Here is a 23,742-nt window from a genome sequence, read left to right as displayed (position 1 = left end):
TTGAGGTGATTTGTTGGTCCTGGTTTTTGTATTATAAAGATTATATCAAGCAATTACTGCAAAGCAACAACGCATGTTCTTTAACATAGATTATAACAGAATTGCTCATGTCATGTTATCATTTGACAAGAACTATAACCGTGGAAACTAACAACAATCTACATAATTTTATTCATTATCAGACATGTTAAAGTTTAAATTATGAAAAAAATTTAAGGACATTTACATGAACTATAACATCACACTTTGGTAAATAATTGAAAAATTGACAAAGTCACTGAATGATCACACTACTTTCCAAGTCAGCGAAATAAGAAATATAGAAGAAAAACTTTGCAAAAACTGAGAGCAATAAACAATATTCAAAATTACCTGTTGTACAAGCAACATACGTATTCCCCTTGGCCCAGAGGAGGCTATGAAGACAAGTAATAGAATGGAGAGACTATTTAAAATTTAGTCAAGCATACTACATCTACATATATATTTGGTTAATCATTTAACAACTGAAAATATCCCCGCGCAGAAGCATGCATGCTAAATTCAAGTGTCCCTTTAATATCCTAGTTTGTCTCTTGCACTGAAAAATGAAAATCATTATTCTATTTTCCTTTTTTATGATTCTACTTTCTGCTCATTCTTATATTTTTCTCCAAAATATGAAAAGCTTTAGAATGTGTATAGCATTTAGACAAGGCCCCTTGTCTGTTGTGATATTTGTATCAAACGCCTACCGACACCTTTGATGCCCCTTTAATTGGCCTTGGGAATTTATTGTGTCTTTTTTCATTTTTCCATTAAAACTGTGATATAGAGATGTGCCCCCATTGAAAGATGGCCTTAACCTAAATGAATAGAAATTTCAGGCCTCCCTTGGTAACAGCTTATATATTTGTGCCTGGCACAAAAAAACACATGGTAATGTCTGCAGGATCCACACTGATGCAATACCTTTAAAATTCAACAAATCCTGCAACTCACCAATCCATGGGATAGAACCTTCTTGAAGGATGCTCTGAATGATAGAATTGATGCTGGATATAAGACTGACTGTGTCCTGGGGAGTAAGTCCACTTGATAGAAGATCTTGCTCTTCCTCCATCAAAGCTTCCACAATGTCTTCAATCTTAGAGACCTTCAAAAACAAAAATAAAAATGGTAAATGTGGCCCTTTCAAGGTAATAAGTGGTAAGAGATTTTTTCCTTTTTACCTGTTTGTTAGAAGATTCTATCAATTAAAAAAGATTAACTATTCAAGACTATCATGTGATTGTTTTACTATATATAAACCTTAGGCATTGCCCGGTGAATTTCTAAACATGGAGGAAGATGCAATGCTATGGCCTAGCCCAAGACCTACAGCAGTTGTAAGACATGATTCAATAGAAAAAGCAAAAATCATTAGGTCTTCAAAATATTTGTAAAAAATGTAGTAAATTGCCTCATCTGAAAGTTAACACCTGTACCTACCGTTAAAATATGAAGTTGAAAACAATAATAATAAAACAAGCTTCAATCATGATATCAAAGACAAGCTTCTGGTATGAGTACATGCTTTAAATAGTGAACATAAGACTTCAAGTCCTGTTTTTACTATATTGGATTTACTATGAAATTACATTGAATCAAGATGTTAAATTGGTTACAGGGAAGAAATTTTGACACATTGGATGAATTCAAGTACGGTGTTGGTGCTTAAGTCCATGTGGGAAGCACAATTTAGATTACCTTACTTAGATCCAACACCTAATTCAGGTTACAAATAGCCCAATAACATATTTAATCGCTCAACATCTAGTGAGATTTTTCAAAGGACCATCTTCATCTCTAGTTTGGTGATGTGCTGATCTAAACCTAACACCAACACCAGATCTAGAAGGACAACACCAAACTTGAAAACACCCATTATATATAATTTGAAAGCTTAGGATCTCCTTTTATATAATGTAAAACAAACTGAAATTCGTTTTGACCAACTTGATGTAGGTTTGATGCTAGGTGATCATAAAATATGCCACATAAAGGTTGATTTCCAGTTGGATGCAGGAAGATGACATACCTCTCGATAGAAGACATCCCTTGGAGTAAGACCGGAAGGGACAGCATCTTGCTTCCTTTTCTTCAATGCACGGGATATAGCTGTGTCTATCAACCCTTGGTATCTGATTGATAAAGGAAAGTGGAACGTTTAGATATTACTCTACCCAATATGGAACTACAGACTGAAACTATGATTGAACTGAAGCAAATCATAGCTGAACTTAACATCCACCTTCGTGCATAGAAGCTAGATTGTTTTTAAACTTACTTGATATGTTTGTTACACAGTGCCCTAGCAGCAGAGAGCTTCTCAGCATGCTCATTGAGAAGATTGTGTGTGGTCTGTGGGAGGTCCCTCACTATCACTGAATGAAGCTAAGGAAAAAATTGCAAGAAAATGTTGTTAAACTTGCTTCTAATATTTATATGATATGATTCTTTGTCACTTCAGTGCTCAACAAACACCATATTCCAAAAAATTCATTGATGAAATACTGAATATTATACACAAAATTTTTAATTCTCTTGCCTCTCAATTTTCCACTCTACATCTTTCATTTCATATAACCAGGGGGGTGTTTCACAAAGATTTAAGTATGACTTAGAGTCGCACTGAAATGCTGACGTGTACATGAATTGTTACGTGCAATCTTATTGACTAATACGCAGTAGTGTACGTCTTCTTACATTGATCTAAACAATGCAGTCGTGCCTTTTATAATGCAAGCAACTAGGCATTTAAGTGTGACTCTAAGTCATATTTCAATCTTTTTGAAATACCCCTTACAGGACTGTCACGGTGAATTGTAAAGCTCCTCACCATGCAAACCTTCAAAGATGGGTAATCTCATATGGTATGTACATCCAACCCCCTGTGTCATGGACCTTTTGAAATTAATTATTGTCTATTTTTACTTCACATAAAAAGTTGTCATTCTATTAGACTACCATGGCTTGAGCAGTTTGTCATGTGACGCAAGAATGGAGGAAAATGGGGGTCGGAAGTACAATTAAAAAAATTGCCCAGATCATTTATTTGTTACATACCATATCCCAGATGCCGACATCCTTGATGAATTTGATGAGATGATCATGGGCCTTCATCTTATCTTCCAGCTGATAGAGGAGGATCAGGGAACCGCTGGATGCTACAGATTCTGCAAACAGGAATGTTTTTCATAAAGCTGGGATTTTTTGTACCTCATCAGCATAAGGAAAATATGGATGTTCAGGTTATGAACTTTAGTTTGCAAAGAGATAGTAGTAAAAGCCAGAAAAACTCAGTCAAATCATAATTAGCTCGTGCAAATGAAATGTTGGTAGCAACACTTTCTATTGTTTTAACTCAGTCACAGGTGCATTATGAATGAGATGGGCTTTAAATTAAAAAAGAGATGCATATATTTCCATTGATATACATTACATGAAGCAAATTTATGATTATGACAGCAAAACCTTTCACTGAATTACGGTTTTGTTTTTTCTGGGACACAATGTATGATAGTCCTAATACTCAGCATATCCCAATCACTGACATAGTTTGTTGTTACAAGTCAATCCCAAGACCAAACCTTACCCTCTCCTATCTTTAACCAAAAATAATGTTGATTACTCCTATTCCTTGCACCACTCTGTAACCTACAGTACAAAAGGATTTCAGATTTACCTTGAGGAAGAGACTCTGCCCATCTAGGATCTGAAGCTGGGAAGTCATCAATGAGTTCCTGACTCAGCTTGGCCACTGCAAGGTCTAAAGAGGAGTTGGTCTTCCCCCTCTCAAACGTATCTTGGAGAAACAGGTCCTGGACCATGTTCTCTGCTTTATTCTGCAAAAGAAGAAAATACATTTACACTATGGTGGCAGTAGACATGTTGCAATTCAACACTTAGCTGGTGTCTAAATGTATTTCACATCTTTTGATAAGTATATGATCTAATTTTGGAATAAAACGCTTTAACATTTGATGTGAATATTAAATCAAGGAATATACTACTGTCCACATTTCTGAATCATCATATGACGGCTTAATTGGACACATGACTATTTCACCTTGTTCGTAGAAAAAAAAATCATAATTTTACATCGCTGTTAGAATTTTTAAGCCAAATTGGCCAATTATCTAAACAAAATGGCTAAAATTAATCAACACTTTTATGATATTATTTTACTACTTATTCTTAACCTCAAATTAGATCATTCTATTCATCTATATTTTTAAAGTAAAAAATTCATCATAAATCATCATCCAAAAAAATTGGAGAGAGATTAAAAAAGAAAAAAATGAGGGATTAAGGATACGTGATAGATATTAAGGGATTGAATATACAAGGTAATATGTTATAACATTAATTGGATAATCTTGTAATGACTTAAATGCATTGTTAGAACTGCCTTTTGATGTCCATTGACTGTTAATGACTTTTCAAGACATTAAAGGACAAGTCCACTCCAACAAAAAGTTGATTTGATGAAAAAAGAAAAAAATCCAACAAGCATAACACATGACATGGTATGAGGTTTAAAGGTCAAGTCCACCCCAGGAAAATGCTGACTTGAATAAATAGAGAAAAATCAAACTAGCTTAGTGCTGAAAATTTCATCAAAATCGGATGTAAAATAAGAAAGTTATGACATTTTAAAGTTTCGCTTAATTTCACAAAACAGTTATATGCACATCCTGGCTGGTATGCAAATGAGACTATGACGTCACCCACTCACTATTGCTTTTGTATTTTATTATATGAAATATTCTAATTTTCTCCTCATTGTCAAGTGATACAACGATTAATTCTTCCCTGAACATGTGGCATTAGCATTGTTTTAATACTATATGTTTCAGTCAAGTTGGTCCTTATTGTCAAATCAATAAAAAATGAAATATTGTATAATTCAAACAATAAAAAACAAAAGAAATAGTGAGTGATGGACATCATTGACTGACTCACCTATAGTTGTGCATATCACTGTTTTGTGAAAATAAGCGAATCTTTAAAATGTCATAATTTTCTTATTTTACATCCGATTTTGATGAAATATTCAGCACTAAGCTAGTTTGATTTTTCTCTATTTATTCAAGTCAGCATTTTCCTGGGGGTGGACTTGACCTTTAAACCTCTTACCATGTCATGTTGGCATGAGTAGAGGAATGCCATCTTGAGTCCATTTGTCTTGTCCTCCTCCTGGTCTCTCGTTGTCTCCAGGATTGGCGTGTCTGGTCGTGACCTCGATGCTGACATGACCTGAAGAGGTCGAGTTCTCGTGAAAGGTGTGGAGAAGGATGTCTGCTGCATCGACTGCTGTTGCATTGATAGCTTTAAAGAGGAAATATGATAACCAATAGAAAGATTCAGTTTAGTTGTGGGTGTTGTAATATCAATATTTAGGATAATTGTAAAGCAATTTGTAGAGTGCATGTGTATATTCTGCAGAGTATTCAGGGAGCTAATTGTTAAAGTAATGCAAAGTTTAGTCATCAACTGTATGACTGACTTATTGTACAATGAAATCAATTGTTAAGATCAGTCCAACCATCATTGCTATGGTTTATTTTGGGCAATAGTGGAGCGGTTATGTGACAAAAAATGGCCAAGATGCTCGGATCTGGCAGAAAGTGTAAAAATTGGCATACAGAGGTATTTTTGGGCGCTGATTTCAAAAATTGCCGGCCCCAAGCGATTTGACCATCGGGTCGGCCGCCATTTTGAAATCCAAGATGGCCGCCATGAAAAATCATTAAATGTCATTTTCTTGAGTTTTACATGGCATGTGACACTGAAATTTGGCATATAGGGGTATTTTGAGGCACTAATTTCAAATATTGCCGGCCCCCAGCAATTTGACCATTTGGCCGGCGGCAAAATGGCCGCCATCTTAAAATCCAAGATGGCCGCCATGATATATTATTGCAATCATTTTCTCGAGTTTTATATGAACTGCGGTATTGAAATTTGGCATATAGGCTTAATGTGGGGTGCTGATTTCATATATTGCCAGCCCCAAGTGATTTGACCATCGGGTCGGCCGCCATTTTGAAATCCAAGATGGCCGCCATGAGAAATCTTTAATGTCATTTTCATGAGTTTTACATGACGTGTGACACTGAAATTTGGCATATAGGGGTATTTTTAGGCACTGATTTCAAATATTGCCGGCACCCAGCAATTTGACAATTTGGTCGGCGGCAAAATGGCCGCCATTTTGAAATCCAAGATGGCCGCCATGAAAAATCATTAAATGTCATTTTCTTGAGTTTTACATGATAGGCGACACTGAAATTTGGCATATAGGGGTATTTTGAGGCACTGATGTCAAATATTGCCGTCCCCCAGCAATTTGACCTCCAGGTCAGCAGCAAAACAGCCGCCGTCTTAAAATCCAAGATGGTCGCCTTGAAAGATAATTTGCTCAAGTCTTACGTATGGCCTGTAACACTTTAAATTTGGAAAAAAACTTGATCTTTGCATCCTTGATCAATGAAAAGAACATAGTAAATAGATGCTATTTTGAATTCCAATATGGTTACCAAATTTGAATGATGTTCAACATTATAATGGTGAGTAAACATATGTATTATCAGTCAAAAGAGAAGAAAATAAGCTTTCTTTTGGCGTCCGAGTTGCTTTCTACACGTGTGTTAAGTTCGACGGCATCGCCCACAACTGAGATTTCCCTGTGATCTCCATAGACTTCTTTCGAATCCAGTAATGTTCATCCAATTTATGGCAGCCATCTTGAAATCAAAGATGGCTGCCATAAAAAAATCATTGAAAAAAATCAAGTATCATAATTATAATGTAGGTATTATTTTAAAATTTTGCATTTTTGAATAACCATCGTGTGTTCGACAATCTGACAATGGGAGCATGTTCGCCTCACAATCGGGAGATCGGGAGTTCAAGCTCCGACAGCATCAGACCAAAAGATGTTAGAAAAGGGGAGCTGCTTCTAACCTGTTTGGCGGTCAACGAATTAAAGGGGAAGTTCGACCTGACAAAAAGTTTATTGAAACAATAACATAATAAGTAATGAAAAAAAATATTGAAGGTTTGAGGAAATTCCATCAAATATTTAAAAAGCTATTGGAATTTCATTTGGTGCATTTGTGACGTCAGATGCAAGCAGTTCCCCCATGTTTCTTATAGTACAAAAATCAATGAAATGTAGCCTCCTCAAAAAATGAACATGTTTTTTTATTGGACCCTCAGTATATCAACAAACTAATGATTTCACACCCGCTAAAGAAAGAAAAAAAAATACCCATGATGAACCATTTATGAATTTTATATCACACAACATAATGGGAAAGCTGCTCGTACAGTAGCCTATATGACGTCACAAATCAAAAACTTAAAATTCTAATATCTTTGATGGATCCACCAATATCTTTTTTATATCATATTTTCTTTTGTTTTTACAACAAACTTTTCTCTGGGGTGAACTCCCTTTTTAAAGGATAGAGCAACGTCCGATGTCGCGCTGCTAAGTTGCTGCCGGGCTCACGATCTACAGGGTATGGGCAAAATAAAATTTCGGAGCATTTCTGTTACTGAATTCTATTTTGAACAATAAAATATGTATTATTATCATCCATCATTAATATTAATTTCATTTCATCATCATCATCATCATCATGCTACTATATAACCATCAGTACTTCAAGTCTGGAGCAGTTTTCTTCATGTTGATTTGTAATAAAATATTGCAATTATTGGAGCAATATTCTAAAACCAGCGGGTCAAAATCCTGCCTGTATTTCTAAAATGCAGTGCCTCAAATTGTTTAAAACCAAGAAAATGATTTTAATGAATTTTCATGACAGTCTACCCTCTCTAGATTTCAAGATGGTGGCCATTTTGCAGCATATCTGTTGGACAGATTACTGGGGGCAATTTCAATATCCCTAGATGCCAAACTTTAAAATAATACGTTACGTGATACTAGATAAAGTGATTTTTTTTCAATGATCTTTTTTCATGGCAGCCATCTTGGATTTCAAGATGGCTGACATTTTGCCTCTGACTCGGGATCAGATCGCTGAGGGCCAGCAATATTTGAAATAAGCACCCCACACTCCGTCGATTTGTCAAAGTGCAATAATGCAGATCATATAAAACTCAAAAAAATAATCTCAACAGAAAATGATTGTTCTGGATGGTTATTATTCAACCAAAGCCACTTCAAATGTGTAACTGCAGAAGAAGCTAGCTGGTTTGTGTATTTATGGTGCTTCATACTTACGTAACATCTATATCAGCAATTAAGGATGCCAAATTCCTTGCAACGGACAAAGATGTGGTTGCGTTGGATTTGTTTTCAGTGCCAATGCAATGGGTTTTACTCACCATTATAATGTTGAACATCATTCAAACTTGGTAACCATATTGGAATTCAAAATAGCATCTATTTACTATGTTCTTTTCATTGATCAAGGATGCAAAGATCAAGTTTTTTTTCCAAATTTAAAGTGTTACAGGCCATACGTAAGACTTGAGCAAATTATCTTTCATGGCGGCCATCTTGGATTTTAAGATGGCGGCCGTTTTGCTGCTGACCTGGAGGTCAAATTGCTGGGGGCCGGCAATATTTGACATCAGTGCCTCAAAATACCCCTATATGCCAAATTTCAGTGTCGCCTCTCACGTAAAACTCAAGAAAATGACATTTAACGATTTTTCATGGCGGCCATCTTGGATTTCAAAATGGCGGTCATTTTGCCACCGACCAAATTGTCAAATTGCTGGGGGCCGGCAATATTTGAAATCAGTGCCTAAAAATACCCCTATATGCCAAATTTCAGTGTAACACGTCATGTAAAACTCGTGAAAATGACATTAAAGATTTCTCATGGCGGCCATCTTGGATTTCAAAATGGCGGCCGACCCGATGGTCAAATCACTTGGGGCCGGCAATTTTTGAAATCAGCACCCCAAATTAAGCCTATATGCCAAATTTCAATACCGCAGTTCATATAAAACTCGAGAAAATGATTGCAATAGTATATCATGGCGGCCATCTTGGATTTCAAGATGGCGGCCATTTAGCCGCCGGCCAAATGGTCAAATTGCTGGGGGCCGGCAATATTTGAAATAAGTGCCTCAAAATACCCCTATATGCCAAATTTCAGTGTCACATGCCATGTAAAACTCAAGAAAATGACATTTAATGATTTTTCATGGCGGCCATCTTGGATTTCAAAATGGCGGCCGACCCGATGGTCAAATCGCTTGGGGCCGGCAATTTTTGAAATCAGCGCCCAAAAATACCCCTCTGTGCCAAATTTCACACTTTCTGCCAGATTCGAGCATCTTTTTCACATATCTACTGGACTACAAGGTCATGGGATGTCATTGTGTAAGTAACTGTCTCAAAGGTGACACAACATTTGTCCAGGGCTTTATTTCGTCTAAGATATAGGGTTAGGGTGGCAATAGGGTTTTATGTTAGGTTTAGGATAGGGCATAATGTTAATTCCAGGATTGAATTGGTCATTCCATTAATGTGTGGAATTTACAGCAGAGCACTTGTCACTAGAGCAAATGTCAAGGAACAGTCTCAAAATGATATCAAAATGTTGATTATAAACAATGCATCTTTATGCTGCAAGGTTTTGGAATCACTAAGATGAGGAAAAAAATATTTTCAATTCTAATGATATTCACATTTTCTGCACATAGTATTTTTCCTTTTTTTCTGTTAACTTTGTATGTGTCAGTCTTCGGACTGTTTTACAATGTCTTTCATAATAAACTGAATTGAATTGAATTGAATAGAAATGCATGTATGGGACTGCTTTGCTTGAACATTTCAGCTTTTTGGGGAGGGGTCTGTGAGGCTTGTAGTATTGAATCACAAGGCTGTAGAAGAGTAGTTTCTCCCATTGACTGTACATGATTCAGGCCAAGCTAAAGGCGAATGCCAACGATCTGTTTTAATATCCCTTTTAATATCTGACTGCTAAAAGCATGTTTCCTACTTGCAGAATGGCAACCATAGCTAAACATCATAGCTATAGGATTTAACAAAAGGATAACTGCTTTAACAATATCTACAAGATAGTACCCGGTCACTGCTCTATCCATATGTCATAAATGAATATTTCTGAGATGTTTCAAATGATCTCACCTCAAACTAATTCTCTCTTTTAATAGAAAATGCAAAATACTAATTACCTCTCATTGTATTTTTTAAATCTAGACCACTTATTCTGTGTTTGAGCTGATCAATGTTGTGCATATTAAAAGAAAATCTTCATTCTCTCTAAAGTCAAACCAAAATTGATAAATCTCAAACAACTAGTATGTTAACAATTTGATACTGATTCCTGGGGGCCGTTTCACAAAGCTGTTCGTAAAAGCGACTTTTAAAGACTGGTGATCCTTTCTTGTGGTAAATGGTATTAACCAAAATGTTCATTGGCGATGGTTTAGCACGTAAGAAAGGTTAACCAGGCGTTCATGAAACATCCCAGGGCCTAAAACACAGAGGCTTGCAATGGATTGGAAATATGAAAGCAGGGGCAGATCCAGGGTTTTCCAGGGGGGGTGGTTATTTTCTAGAGGATAATTTTGGCAAGCAAAAAAAAAAAGGTCTTCACTACCAAATTGAGGTAATTTTATTCCTGGAAAAATATGACAAGCAAAAAAAAAAAAAAAATGAAAGTGGTTTTGTTCCTCTCAAAAAAAGGGGTGGGGGGGGGGGGGGAACAGGACAGATGTGCCCCTACCTGGACCCGCGAGTGTATGGAAGGATGATTGTGATAGGTGTCAGGGGCCTGACACCCTAAGCTTGCTGATCGCTGCTTTAGTTGATTTGTTTAGTGATCAATGTAATCAATCTTAGTGGTGCCGGGCTCTAATCTGTGTTTTGAACAACATGCGCATGTAGCAACCAACTTGATTGGCCATTTCTGCTATAAACCACCATTTGTATTATGTGTTTGATCCAATATATTTTCATTATTTCCTTACAATCGATTAAAAGAAAGAGGCAGCATAACCTGGCGATTACTAATTTTTTTCAAATTCCCAGTCTTTGTATATGGATGACCTGGTTAATAGAACATGAGATTTATGTGACACTGATGTACTTGTTGCAGATACACTTGACAGGAAACAAAATGATTTTGCAATGTTTCAGGGTTTGTCATCAAATTCAAATCTAGGCTTACAGTACTTACATGTAGTACTGTTACTAAAAGCTTTCCTTGTTTTCTTTTACAAAGTTATGAATATGGCATTGATGGGAATGATGGATGATACAAACTTTGATCAAAGCAAAAAAGAGAATGAGGGAAAGAGAGGTATTTCTATTACAAATGATAATTCCACATTTATATAATGCTTACATTTTTTATACGCCTCTAAATACATAGAGATATTACTCTGGTCATCTTACTCCAGCTTTCATGCACACTGTTTGCACAATATACACTCCCTGGGGAGTACTCCAGCCATGAGCAGTGAAATCGCTTACAGTACTTGATCAAACCATCTTAAAAATTTTATTTCAACATTTTTTTTTTAATTCATCATCATCACTGGTCTTTACTTATTCAGTTTAGAAGTAAATCAATATTGTTAAGTTAACCATATTGGTATCTGCATCATATCTAAGTGTTGAATGGCAAAGTATCATTTTTTGTTTTAAAGGTACCTTGATGATTAAGGAAAATGTAGAAAGTAAATATAATTAGATTGAACAATTATGTAACATTAAACAGTTGGATGACCTCCTGACCCACAAAAAAAAAAGCATTATTTTTAAGGATTTTAAAATTATGGAAATGTCAATGGAAACAATGATAAAAAACTTCAAATGCAAAGGAGAAATAGTGAAAACAAAAGAGAAAACTTAAAATGGTATTTCATGAAATTTGATGCAAATTGCAAATGGGAAACACAAGTGTTACCCGTTTGATTTGATGCTCAAATCCTGTAATACGTATTCTACGCTGTAAATATAAGACATGTTGGGATCAAATTAAAGATGTTTGGCAATGCAATGAATTATCTGTAGTCAAATTAGCACAATCATGTATCTTTCAAATGATATCAGAGAAATTATATAAAGGGTGACGTGTTGCATCCAGTTCATGTGAAATTCTTGGAGCTCTAACAACAGGTAGTAGGAAATAAAGTGAGTAATTTGGCTTGAGAAGGTTCATGAGAATGGACAAAAAGCTTACAGAAAACAATTGAGTGTTGGTAGAAGCTTTAAGTACACTGTATTCAGTGTTGAAAGCTGGTGTTGGTGTTTGGCCAGCTGCACTAAACATAATGGTGGAACTGTCCTTACCAGATGTTGAGCTATCAATAATGCTTTTCTTGCTTTTCCACTTGGAATCTTTCTTGACATACAGGCAAAATTAAGCATAATTAATCCATTAAATCTGCACAATGCATTTCTTTTAGACCACAGATTCACAATGGCCTTGTGAATTGGGCCAATATTTTGGCTTTACACCATTTTCATTAACTATGCAACACTGGGTAATTTCAAGTTCAGTGTTGACAGCTGGTGCTGGTGTTATGGCCAATTCTACCAAACTTGAAGCTCATGCTGGGACTTATCTCACCAATGGTTGTTATATATGTATCTGTTATTGTTATAATTTTTGTAATTATACATTTTGCTTAAGAGGTAGGTTATGCAGCCTAATTTACTCTCTGAACACTAATAGTAAAACCAACACTACAGTTAAAGTCACCTCTTGGGTATACGTTTGTTTATTGGTGTAAAATGTGAAATTTTCACTATGATTAATTACCTCTAATCTTGATGTTTGTCCAGCCCTGCTGTCATCCATATCAAAGCTACAAGGACACAAAATAATAGTGCAAAACAAGATTAAATTCACAGAAAAATTCTCAAGATTTAAAGGCCCTCCATATTTTGATTGGATAAACACTCCAAATTAACAATTTACAGATTATTAAATTTTCACATTGATTTTTTTTTTTGAAAAAGCATAAAGATGTCAGAATGTAGAAAGATGGAATAGGCCCTTCACCACAGCCCCCCTCCCCCTTAATAAAATATGCACTCCTCACTTGAAAACTTTCCCAGAATTCTGGGAAAGCAAACTGTCTAGTTTGCTTTGATATTCCTAAATGTATTGTTTCAGACTCTGGTACAAGTTACATATTTATGCTCCATTTCATTACATATTTGTTTTGTACTTTGTGATTATGCATCTTGTATATTTTTCATGAAAAGATACATATAAATGCATGTAGCACTAACAATTCTTATTATCATACCAACTTACCTGGGCAATTCTGAATGAGATATATTGATTGTGACAACACCATGGTTATTGGAGAAGAAAATAGCCTGGCCATCAGAACATCCTAGGGATGAAAATATTAATAAATAGTCATAAATACTCAAGTTTAATCAAATGCATCATCCTTGTAAAGATCATAATCTTTATCATCAATATCATTCTTATTATTCAAATTTAAATTGTTTTATTTTCTCAGTAAAATCATACATAAAACAAACAAGATACAGAGTTAAAATATAAAAAATTGGTGTATAACTCTAAACTTGAATTATGATTCCACACTGGTACTGAGGTGTAGCAGCCAAAAAGAAAGAAACCTTATACTTAGGCCGACCTGTCATAAAATTTATCATCAGACGAACAACCTGAAAACAATACCTCTGGTTAGCATCTACATTGGACAGAGGAACAAAAATACTTTTGGTAAGTGCCCTCTTGCCCACTAGATACGCCATAACATATTTGCACTGAATCAACGATTACGTGCAAGTTGTTCACTGACCTGCACCTCTGATGGAATCAACTGCTTTAGAGAAGCCAACCTCTTGAAATGATGGCACCTGATCAAATAAACCTAAGACAATTTATATGGAAAATGAATGAAATGATGATCGAGATATACAGGATTAAAATACATTATACCCAATAAATGAACTCCCTAGTATTTGCATGTATTTGTGACATGCTAAATGATTCGGGAAGAAAATGGGTAATTGCTCAAAGAAATAAGCATGCCACTCTGAGATTAAACAGGTCTTATTTCCATGATATATTTATGATTAAAAATTTTCAGGATGCACAGTTTTCAAACATCATCTTAGTAGATATATCATTACAGTTTACTTTGATTTGAAAGACTTTTTATTGATGTTAATCACAAATGATATGAAGTTATAACAGATCACATTAAAGCTGTATATAGTGCGAAAAAATAAAACATAATAGAATACTTAAATGCTTAGACCATCATACACACCAACATCAAGCAGCAGACATCAATATTGTAACAATGCAAACCTTGATTAAAAAAGAAAACACTAAAAATACTAACACGAGAGCTTTTTAGCTAAAAGTATAGAAGTGTTGCAAGTTGATGTACTAGTTTTTGCTAAGCAATACACATGAAGCAATGCAGGGGTGGTAAAAGTAAAAAGCAATTTCCAATGTGCTTACTTTTCACAACGTCGATGAAGAGGTGTGATAAAAGTAAACATCACACAAGCACACTGACTGGCTATTTCTCTCTTCGCAAGAGACTAATACTAACACTTACACTAACACCTACACTAGCATTAACATTTCTTACCTGAGCAGCATATTACAGAGTGCTGTGAGTAGATGTAACAATGTGAGCCTCCGTGGTTAGCAAGCAAGAGATGTTTTTCAAGGGCATTCTCATCATGTGAATCCTGAAACGAATAAAAACAGATTGACTGAGTCTGGTCAAAATGTATACCATCACCACACTTACCTCCTAAAATTGTCAATTAACAGTGTAATACCTAATCAGACTATAGACTTCTGTAAGCATATGAGCAAAATTTGAAATTGATTTTCTAAAATGTTGTTTAGTATACGTGATCAGATGTTTTTAGGTATATGACTGATGTGACCATTGACCTTGACGCCTGCAAACTAAATTAGAGTATAATATATTAAAGATTCATAAACAGGCCTAGTTTGGAATTGTTCTATTACATGGTTTTAAATATTATCATAATAGACAAGAAACAGCTAGCTCAGGAACATTATGCCTCTGGAAACTATCTATAGTGCAGGGGAAGAAAAACTTAAAATCTTCTGAAGTTATATAGTTTACACAACCATAAAGAACCACCATCACCATCACCACCACTATCATAACCACCATAATCATCATCAACAGATTCGCTATCACCACATAATGATATCATTAAGGTCCCACAAACAAGAAACAAACCAAAGCAAGTAGAAATTAAAACAAAGAATTCAAAAGTCGTATAAAACTTTAACCAACCTGTTGAGGTGTTGATACCATAACAAAGCTTTCAAGTTTTGTTGGTGTGTCTGTGTTGACTTGAACCTTCAGGGTAGCTGCAGTGAATAAATCATAACACACTGGTATCATATCAAATCAACTGCAGTATCACATCTTTTAAAAAAAAACATTAAATAGCTACTAAAGGGGAAAAAAAAGGACAGATTTGACTGTTCAGAGGTAAAACATATGACGGTTGTTTAATAATATTAGATTCAAAATTATATTTATTTTGTTACATCACAAATGTATGAACATGTGGGTTTAGGTTCAAGAATATAAATCTGAAAGTCTTAATTTGTAACATATATGGAAAAAGTTATTGAAATAGTGATATTTCAGCCAATAGTTTCATTGATATCAATCAAATTTTTATGGTCTGATGCTTTTTTGACTGCATAAAACATTTCATCTTCTAATCAAATGTATATGAATACATAATAGCAGCCACAATTACAACCTTATTACAACTTATTTTATAAATAGCATAACTTACCAATAGCAATCTTAACCTTTTGGTTTGGGGATGATGTGTTTACTGCTCCTGCTAGAATGACAGCAATGCTGTGAACAAGCAGAGAACAAGAGATATGAAAAAAAAAAAATAAAGAAGAGAGGAAGATATATATATAGAGAGAGAAAGTGAGTGGGGGGGGGGGGGGGTAGATAGCAAGATATAGACAAAAATACCATACCATATTCATATTCCATATGTACAAGTAATTTATTACCTACATGTCAGGTCAAGTCAAGCAATGATATCTTGTCTCTAACATAGTATAAACTTTGTCTTTGTTGCATGTCAGGTCTAAACAGCAATTAGATAATTTGTGAACTTATTTCTTTTCCCAATAGAGAGAGAGAAAGAAAATAATTGGGACTAAATTGGTTGCCATGGTAATTTGACTTACTTTGAGATAAGCTGAATATCAAGCAGCCACACTTTGATGCTTTCCATGGAAGATGAACCCTAGGATAAAAATATATTATTTTGTTACACTGACATTTCAAATCTGCAATACATTATAGTAATAAGTAAATAAACAAAAAGACAAACAAATTGCAAAAAATTGAAAGAAATAACCTAATAAAGAAAACAAAAGCAATAAATAAATAAATAATGGATTTTAAGATAGCTTGACGATTTAAGATTAATTAGCTGGCTGACAAAATACTCATAATGGTTTGTTTTGATTAGGAAGGTTGGCGGGGTTGGGTTGACTCGAGTCAGATGCTGCTGGTACAAAGACGGGCTGAAGCATCAGAGAGGCGGCCTGTCCGGCCAAGGGGGGTATCAGCTCCTTTACGGTTGGGAAGTGGCAATGGTGGAGCAAAGAAGCAGAATGGTGCGTTTTGTTTCCTCCCTTACTTGTGAAGGAGGGGTTGATAATCGAGCCTTGGTAGGCCAGACGAATGTGGGTTTGATGGCATGGCCTGAGATACATGTAGTAACTCATGAAACGGCTACCAGTGGATTGGGGCAGGACCAACTGGCTGTTTCGTTTTGGGCAGGGTCAGCGGGGACAGCTATATTAGAGGTTAGTGTTAAGTGATCTGCCCCCCCCCCCCCCATATGCAGTGACTAGATCTCCTGCAATGGTAGGGGCACCGGAGCCATTTGTTAGCGCTTGCAACAATTCAAGTGCCAAAGTGGCTGTGTCAATGAAATAAAAATTTGGTGGATGATTTTGATTGGTGAATATGTTAATTTGGGTGTGCTTCTCAAACAAAATACCAGCACATGTGATTATTTAGGGTCATCATTGGGTGTAGGTGACACTACTTGGCATTTGTGTCAATCAGAATTTGGTTTTGGTTAACAGCTTCAACTGCAATCAGGGAACAAGAAAATTTTGTCAGTGGACCAAGGTACTACAGTGTTTGTAGTATTTGCTTCAATATATACTCAGAAGCACATTGAAATGAGCAAGGAGCTCATGAAGTATATGGACTTCATCAGACATGCAGCCTGATGAACTAACCAAGTAAAGTTTGTGAGGACAATATGTTTTCAAGAATAGAAGCTGGGGGAATGTACGAGATGTCCAGTAAAATCCTTCGAAAAGTACATTGCACTTTAACATCCTAAATGTGATGCACTCTTCAAAATGCCAAATTCAGTTGCACCAGAATCTGGACCTTGGTATAATAAGTGGCCTGTGGGGAAGAATACCATTGGTAAATTCATGTGTGAGATGTCAAAGATGGCAGACTTGTCAAAAGTGTACACCAACCATTGCTATTGGGCTAAATATATCTCTATCCTAGATAGGATAGGACAGGATTTGCCGCAAGGGAAATATGTTAAGTTTCAGGCCATAAGAATGCAGGGAGGATCGCGAGCTACACCAGACAGCTCTCTTACACTCACTTAGAAAAATTCCGACCCAAAAGCTTGCAACAATTCCATCAACGGTACCACTACCAGCAGCATCAGCAAACACTCAGTATAGCATCACCAAGTAATGTTGATCTTCAACCTGCTTAAGATGATCTAGGTCTACATATAATAGTAGATCTGACAACCATGTCGCCATCTACTAGTATTATTCTTCACTCCATGCAAGAAATAAACTTTGATTTGGGATATGATTTCACATTTTCAAGTAGCTCCCAAGAAGTGGTTGAAGAAGTCTATCACTTCAAGAGACAGGGAATACTGGTATGCTAGCACCAGTGATTGGCATTACTGTGGCTCAGGGACATGGCTCCAGCAGCTCCACACCGACGATGTCTCACAGAATGCAGCTACAACACACACAAAGCCCACTTGTGCTGAATAAATGCAATGTTACCATAAATTACTACTCAAGGTAAAAAGATGATAGCAAACCTGTATTTAAAATAGCTGTTTGTTAGTCTTAGCGTTAGACTTTACAGCCTGTTTGGAGTTACTTTGAATGTTGAAATTTCAACTTGGTTATGCATTTCTTGTTCCTAGAAATATTCAGTTTGCCATTAACAGTTAAGACAGCAACTTTGTATTAAACATACACTGTGCAAGTTCACAAGTCTTTATGGAAACATTTTCAACACTTTTTGCATAAATGAGGAGATTATAAAAAGGAAATACACTGCAGACGTCACATAATTGACAACAGAGTCTTGAGTGGTTACTATAAATATGTTATACTATATTAACTTTTTGATGTTAGCAAATATAATGAGATGCCTCCTGTTAATTTATCATTTAAAGAATTCCTGACTATGACTCACATTACAGTAATGAAGAAAATTATGTTTCCCAATGTTTGTTCGTATAAAGATGTGCTAACTATACCTTCAGGTGTAAAGGGGTGAGGAGGGCATAAGTTGGATAGACCGTTTAAAGTGGTACTGCTCATGGGGAACGCATGCAAATGGGTAGCAGGCCCTTAGCTGGGCTCATGCATATCATGCTTCAGAGTTCTACCAGTCCCTTTTCCTCATTTTCTCCTGAAGCAGCGGTATTGAAAATCAGAGAGACTGTTTATTTTTGGGCCCAGCAGAGGAGACAGGTGAGGCTGATCTTGGAATGGGAACATCCATTCGCTGGTGTGGTAAGAGGGGTCTCCCTCTTGGGGGAGTAAAAGACTGGATAGAGAGAATTGGACGGCTTGAGCTGAAGCAGTCAGTTGTGATAACGCATGTAGGAACCAATGACATTGAGGTCCTTTCGAGAAGGTAGCTGGCTTGTGAAACTTGGTAGCTGGCTTGTGAAACTTGTCAGCTATGTGTCTCCAACATGAGAAATATTCTGTTTATATGGTCAGACATTTTTGAGCAGGTCTGGTATAACTGCGATGGTCCAGGGAATCAAAAGGGGTCTCCCTCTTGGGGGAGTAAAAGACTGGATAGAGATAATTGGATGGGATGAGCTGAAGCCATCAGTTGTGGTAACACATGTCGGAAACAATGACATTGAGGTCCTTCCTAGAAGCGAGCTGGCTCTGTGAAACTTATTATCTATGTGTCTCCAACATGAGAAATATATTTATTTAATGGTCAGACATTTTTTAGCAGGTCTGTTATAACTGTGATGGTCCAGGGAATTAAGGCAAGTTGGACTCGAAGAGGGCTACGAATAGATACGCACAGACCTTGGCATCGGGATACAATGGGAGAGTCATTTCACATCCTTCAATAACTCAAAATAACATTTCACTATTCAGGGCTGATGAACATCTGGCCGGTGAAGGGCTGGATAAATTCATCAGTGAGTTGAAATTTGGCTAGTAATACCGTAATTGTGTATTCATTTATGCATTTCCCCACAGTCACATCGGCGAGGCCGGCTCCAGTATGTCTGATGGTATGTCAATGGACTCGGTTTTGTTGAGGTGACTAGGGCAGTGTTATATTGTTGGTTGTTGAAATTTACTACTTATGCATTTAAATTTGAGTGGGGTATACCATACCATGCCAGGGCAGACATGTTGATTTTAATAAATTATGTTCTCATGTTATTATGTGATACGCAGGTCCCCACTCGGTACCTTGGTGAGGGAGACCTATTTGTACATACATTTTTTTTAAGAACGCTGTTAAGCTGAAGTAATTGTGTCATGCTTAAAGTTCAATCTTAGCACTACCTGACCTAAAAGGCAGGGGAGACTTGAAAGAGTATGTCATGCTCTGAATGATGAAACCATCAATTTGTATTGCTTATTTCTGAGCACTATTCTACCAGTGTTTGATGAAGCAAATCTTCTCCTGCAGAAAGATGAGCCATGTATTCCTCACCAGACACTGATTTCCACTCTAAATAAACTCATAGACAGGGTCTTGTTCTTCCGCAAAGTGAGGGCCTTCTACTGCACAGAGAATGCAGTGTCTTGGCTTCAGCAAAGCTGAAAAGTTGGATGAACTATAGAAAGAATCAATCTCTTTCCAATTAGAGGAATTCCCAAAGGAAATCTTAACTTGTAAAAGAGTGGACAAGCAGTGGCACCTCCTTGGAAACATGATCTATACTTGACTGAGGAATATCATCTCTCAACACTCATGAAATCAATGCTTGTTATTTTTCATAGCAAAGCGGAGTTTGAACGAATGTTTAGTTTTCTGATCAAAACTAAATCCAAAGTGAGATCCAGCATGAAAAAAAAACAACTTTGCATGACTTGATTGTGCAGAAGAGGTTCATGATCTAAAAAAGAAAAGAAAAAAAAAAGTCCTTTGAACAAACATGCACTGTTGCAAAGATGAAAGAGTAGATTTTATCAGGAGCTTCAATGATGACCTAAATTTACATGACATGTGTATATATGAAAGGTGAATCTTGTGAAAGTTTAACAAAGTATGAATTTCTGTTTCAGCATAATGTGTTTCATATTTGCCATTTGAAATACTTCTTAAAATCTAGAATATGTGACATTTCGGATGAAGAGCCGGATAGAGGGCCGCTGTAATGATATATCATGAAGCTTGATTAAATAACATGGATTTTGAGGAAGGTTTCATGAACTTTGACTATCAAATGTTGGGAGGACTGTAAGTGAATTGGTTGGTTTCAGACATTATAATGTGATATTAAGGATTTACTTGTAACAACAAAAGCAAAAGTTGTAAAGATACACATTCATCTCTATTTAATAAAAGCCACAACAAATTGCAATTCCTTTGTCTTGTGATTTTTGTTAGCCATGAATGAATGAATACATAAATGAATGAATGAATGAATAAATGCATGAATGAATAGATTATTTACCTTTTTTTCTATTTCTGTCACGCATTCAAAACTTTATGCTTACATAACGGTCTTTTTGTATCATGTTTATATCATTTCATATTTGTTATGAATTATACAGATCTTGAAAACCAAATGCAACATAAATAATCATGCATATCTTTATAAATGCACATTTGGTAAAGAATCAATGAAGTAATACAATGAATTTCTTACCATTTCTCTTTGAAACTGTTGCTTGAAAAGTCCATCTAACTGCTTTTCATACACAACCTTTGGATAACAGGACAAAATAAACATAAATGGACATCAATTAAATGCCAATAAATTACATTCCTAACTTAATTCTATTTCTATGAAAAAAATCTGACAAGAAAACATGTAAACATAATGACGAAGTATAATAAACAAGTGGAATGCCTCTGGCCGTCTCACCTGCATCGCGCGATTCAATATAGCAGCAGTGCTGATTTTGAAAACTACTATAACTCGCACAAGATGTTCAGTGATACTTGGTTACTCGTATTTCCACGTTTTATGAATTAGACCAATACACTTATAGAGATATGATGGCAATTCAACAAATACCCCCAACGTGGCCAAAGTTCTTTGACCTTACATGACCTTTGACCTTGATCATGTGACCTGAAACTCGCACAGGATGTTCAGTGATACTTGATTACTCTTATGTCCAAGTTTTATGAACTAGACCAACACACTTTCAAATTTATGGCTGTAATTCAACAAATACCCCAATTTGGCCAAAGTTCATTGACCCTAAATGACCTTTGACCTTGATCATGTGACCTGAAACTTGCACAGGATGTTAAGTAATACTTGATTACTATTATGTCCAAGTTTCATGAATCAGATCCATAAACTTTCAAAGTTATGATGGTAATTCAACAGATACCCCCAATTCGGCCAAAGTTCATTGACCCTAAATGACCTTTGACCTTGGTCATGTGTCGTGAAACTCATGCAGGATGTTCAGTGATACTTGATTAACCTTATGTATAAGTTTCATGAACTAGGTCCATATACTTTCTAAGTTATGCTGTCATTTCAAAAACTTAACCTCAGGTTAAGATTTGGTGTTGACGCCGCCGCCGCCGTCGGAAAAGCGGCGCCTATAGTCTCACTCTGCTATGCAGGTGAGACAAAAAAGAATGAAACAGATGATAATTTTGATAAGCATTTAAATAAACATGCAAATTTACATGGACAATATAAAAACACACTGACAATAGTTAGCCTTGAGTATCTTGACAATCCATTATTGGCACTTTTGTGGTACAAGAATATTAGAGTACATCAAGATGATACTATGAATACATATCTAGTGTGTCCTGTGTGTCCAAAGGAACCCCATTTTTCAGAGATAGATACTAGTGAAATAACCGAATGTTTTCATTATAAATTTGCCACACAGAGTAAAAGTGAAACTCTCTTTTTTGGTTCGAGATCAAATACTTCATTCATGCACTGCAGAGCACAAACAGTAAAAAATAGAGAAACTGTGTGAATATGTAGCTAGTCTCATCGACAGATTTGTGAAATTATGGCAATGATTTGTTTATGGATAAAAATTGATATTTGGGAAGTTGACGAAATCATTTCAAGATACTTTGGATACCTTGGATTGATTGAAGCCTTGTATTTACAAGTACATGAGCTTTCCCTTACCTGTTCCTGACCAGGTCCTGATATAAACCACTTCTGAAGGACCGAGTCTTGGAGGATGTAAAGAGGGTATCCCGAAGCCTCTGCAGAACCAGCAAGAACCCGTCTAAGACCCTGCATAAAACCGTCAAATTTCCGACAATTCATGATGAATTTGAATGATCACCTATTTATGTGAATCTTATCAGTAGTTTGAGATTATCATAATGTACGCTCATGAGATCACTGAATACTCAAGAGAGCTGATTTCTCATCCAGCCCTGTAATTTTCACAATGGGTACTTTAGAATAAATAAAGATTATCATTTAAGTGAGTATTCTGATTAAGTCTTGTCAATCAAATATTTGTCTTTCCAATATTCCATAATTTTGTCCTTATTATGAATGATGATAATAAGATTCAAGAGTAATAAAAAATTAATGTGATAAAATAAAAACAAATGTGACTATATGGCAAAAATAAACATTAGAAAGAATCAAATCTACAAGGCCTGTCAACAACAAATAAAGCTGAGAACAAGATGAAATTTAACAAAGTTAACAAGAAACAACTAGGATAATAATAAATAACAATAAGAATAATAGTAATAAATTTATTTATAGACCGCTAAATACATATTTCAAGGTGTTCAAACAAAAGCAAATTTTAGCTTTCTTTTTGAGGAATTGGAGATGAGGAATTGGAGATGGGTTATTGGGATACTCACAGATGTTTCATCTTTCTGAGCTCCGAAGAGAAATGAAGATACCCTCGCTATCATTCCCTGACTGGATTTCAATGTATGGACTTCAACTTGAGACTGGAAGATAACAAGAAAATGGTGAGGCATGAATTTTGCATAGGATTAGTCTCTGGACTTTGAAAAAGAGGGTCATGGGTTCAAATCCCAGCCATTCCATAATTTCCTTCAATGATAAATTGACTCTGGGTGTGCTGCACACAACCCAGGTAGATGGGTACATGGCAGGAATTCACTCCTTGAAATACTCGTGCTCTGCAAAAGGCTTGCTGGTCTACAGCTAAGGTAGCAATATTCAATTCCCTTTGG

At 35.9% G+C, this 23,742-nt stretch overlaps 1 protein-coding gene across 1 annotated transcript in view; it reads right to left on the bottom strand.

The window, feature by feature from the left end:
- The window catches only part of LOC129265528 (nuclear pore complex protein Nup133-like), a 46,270-nt gene that overhangs the window by 9,798 nt on the left and 12,730 nt on the right, over positions 1 to 23,742 (bottom strand). The window contains exons 5-21 of the mRNA XM_064101360.1: positions 23,401 to 23,493; positions 22,697 to 22,807; positions 21,227 to 21,283; positions 16,254 to 16,312; positions 15,839 to 15,906; positions 15,322 to 15,398; positions 14,632 to 14,734; positions 13,828 to 13,899; positions 13,308 to 13,389; positions 12,807 to 12,852; positions 5,161 to 5,352; positions 3,707 to 3,866; positions 3,088 to 3,197; positions 2,309 to 2,415; positions 2,060 to 2,162; positions 982 to 1,135; positions 373 to 416 (exon numbers count right to left, since the gene is read on the bottom strand). Of these exons, the coding sequence (XP_063957430.1) occupies positions 373 to 416; positions 982 to 1,135; positions 2,060 to 2,162; positions 2,309 to 2,415; positions 3,088 to 3,197; positions 3,707 to 3,866; positions 5,161 to 5,352; positions 12,807 to 12,852; positions 13,308 to 13,389; positions 13,828 to 13,899; positions 14,632 to 14,734; positions 15,322 to 15,398; positions 15,839 to 15,906; positions 16,254 to 16,312; positions 21,227 to 21,283; positions 22,697 to 22,807; positions 23,401 to 23,493 (1,638 nt within the window). The remainder of the gene's footprint in view (positions 1 to 372; positions 417 to 981; positions 1,136 to 2,059; positions 2,163 to 2,308; positions 2,416 to 3,087; positions 3,198 to 3,706; positions 3,867 to 5,160; positions 5,353 to 12,806; positions 12,853 to 13,307; positions 13,390 to 13,827; positions 13,900 to 14,631; positions 14,735 to 15,321; positions 15,399 to 15,838; positions 15,907 to 16,253; positions 16,313 to 21,226; positions 21,284 to 22,696; positions 22,808 to 23,400; positions 23,494 to 23,742) is intronic.

Source organism: Lytechinus pictus, chromosome 7 (genome assembly GCF_037042905.1).
Source record: "Lytechinus pictus isolate F3 Inbred chromosome 7, Lp3.0, whole genome shotgun sequence".
NCBI lineage: Eukaryota > Metazoa > Echinodermata > Echinoidea > Temnopleuroida > Toxopneustidae > Lytechinus > Lytechinus pictus.
This window is presented reverse-complemented; position numbering and strand designations above follow the sequence as displayed.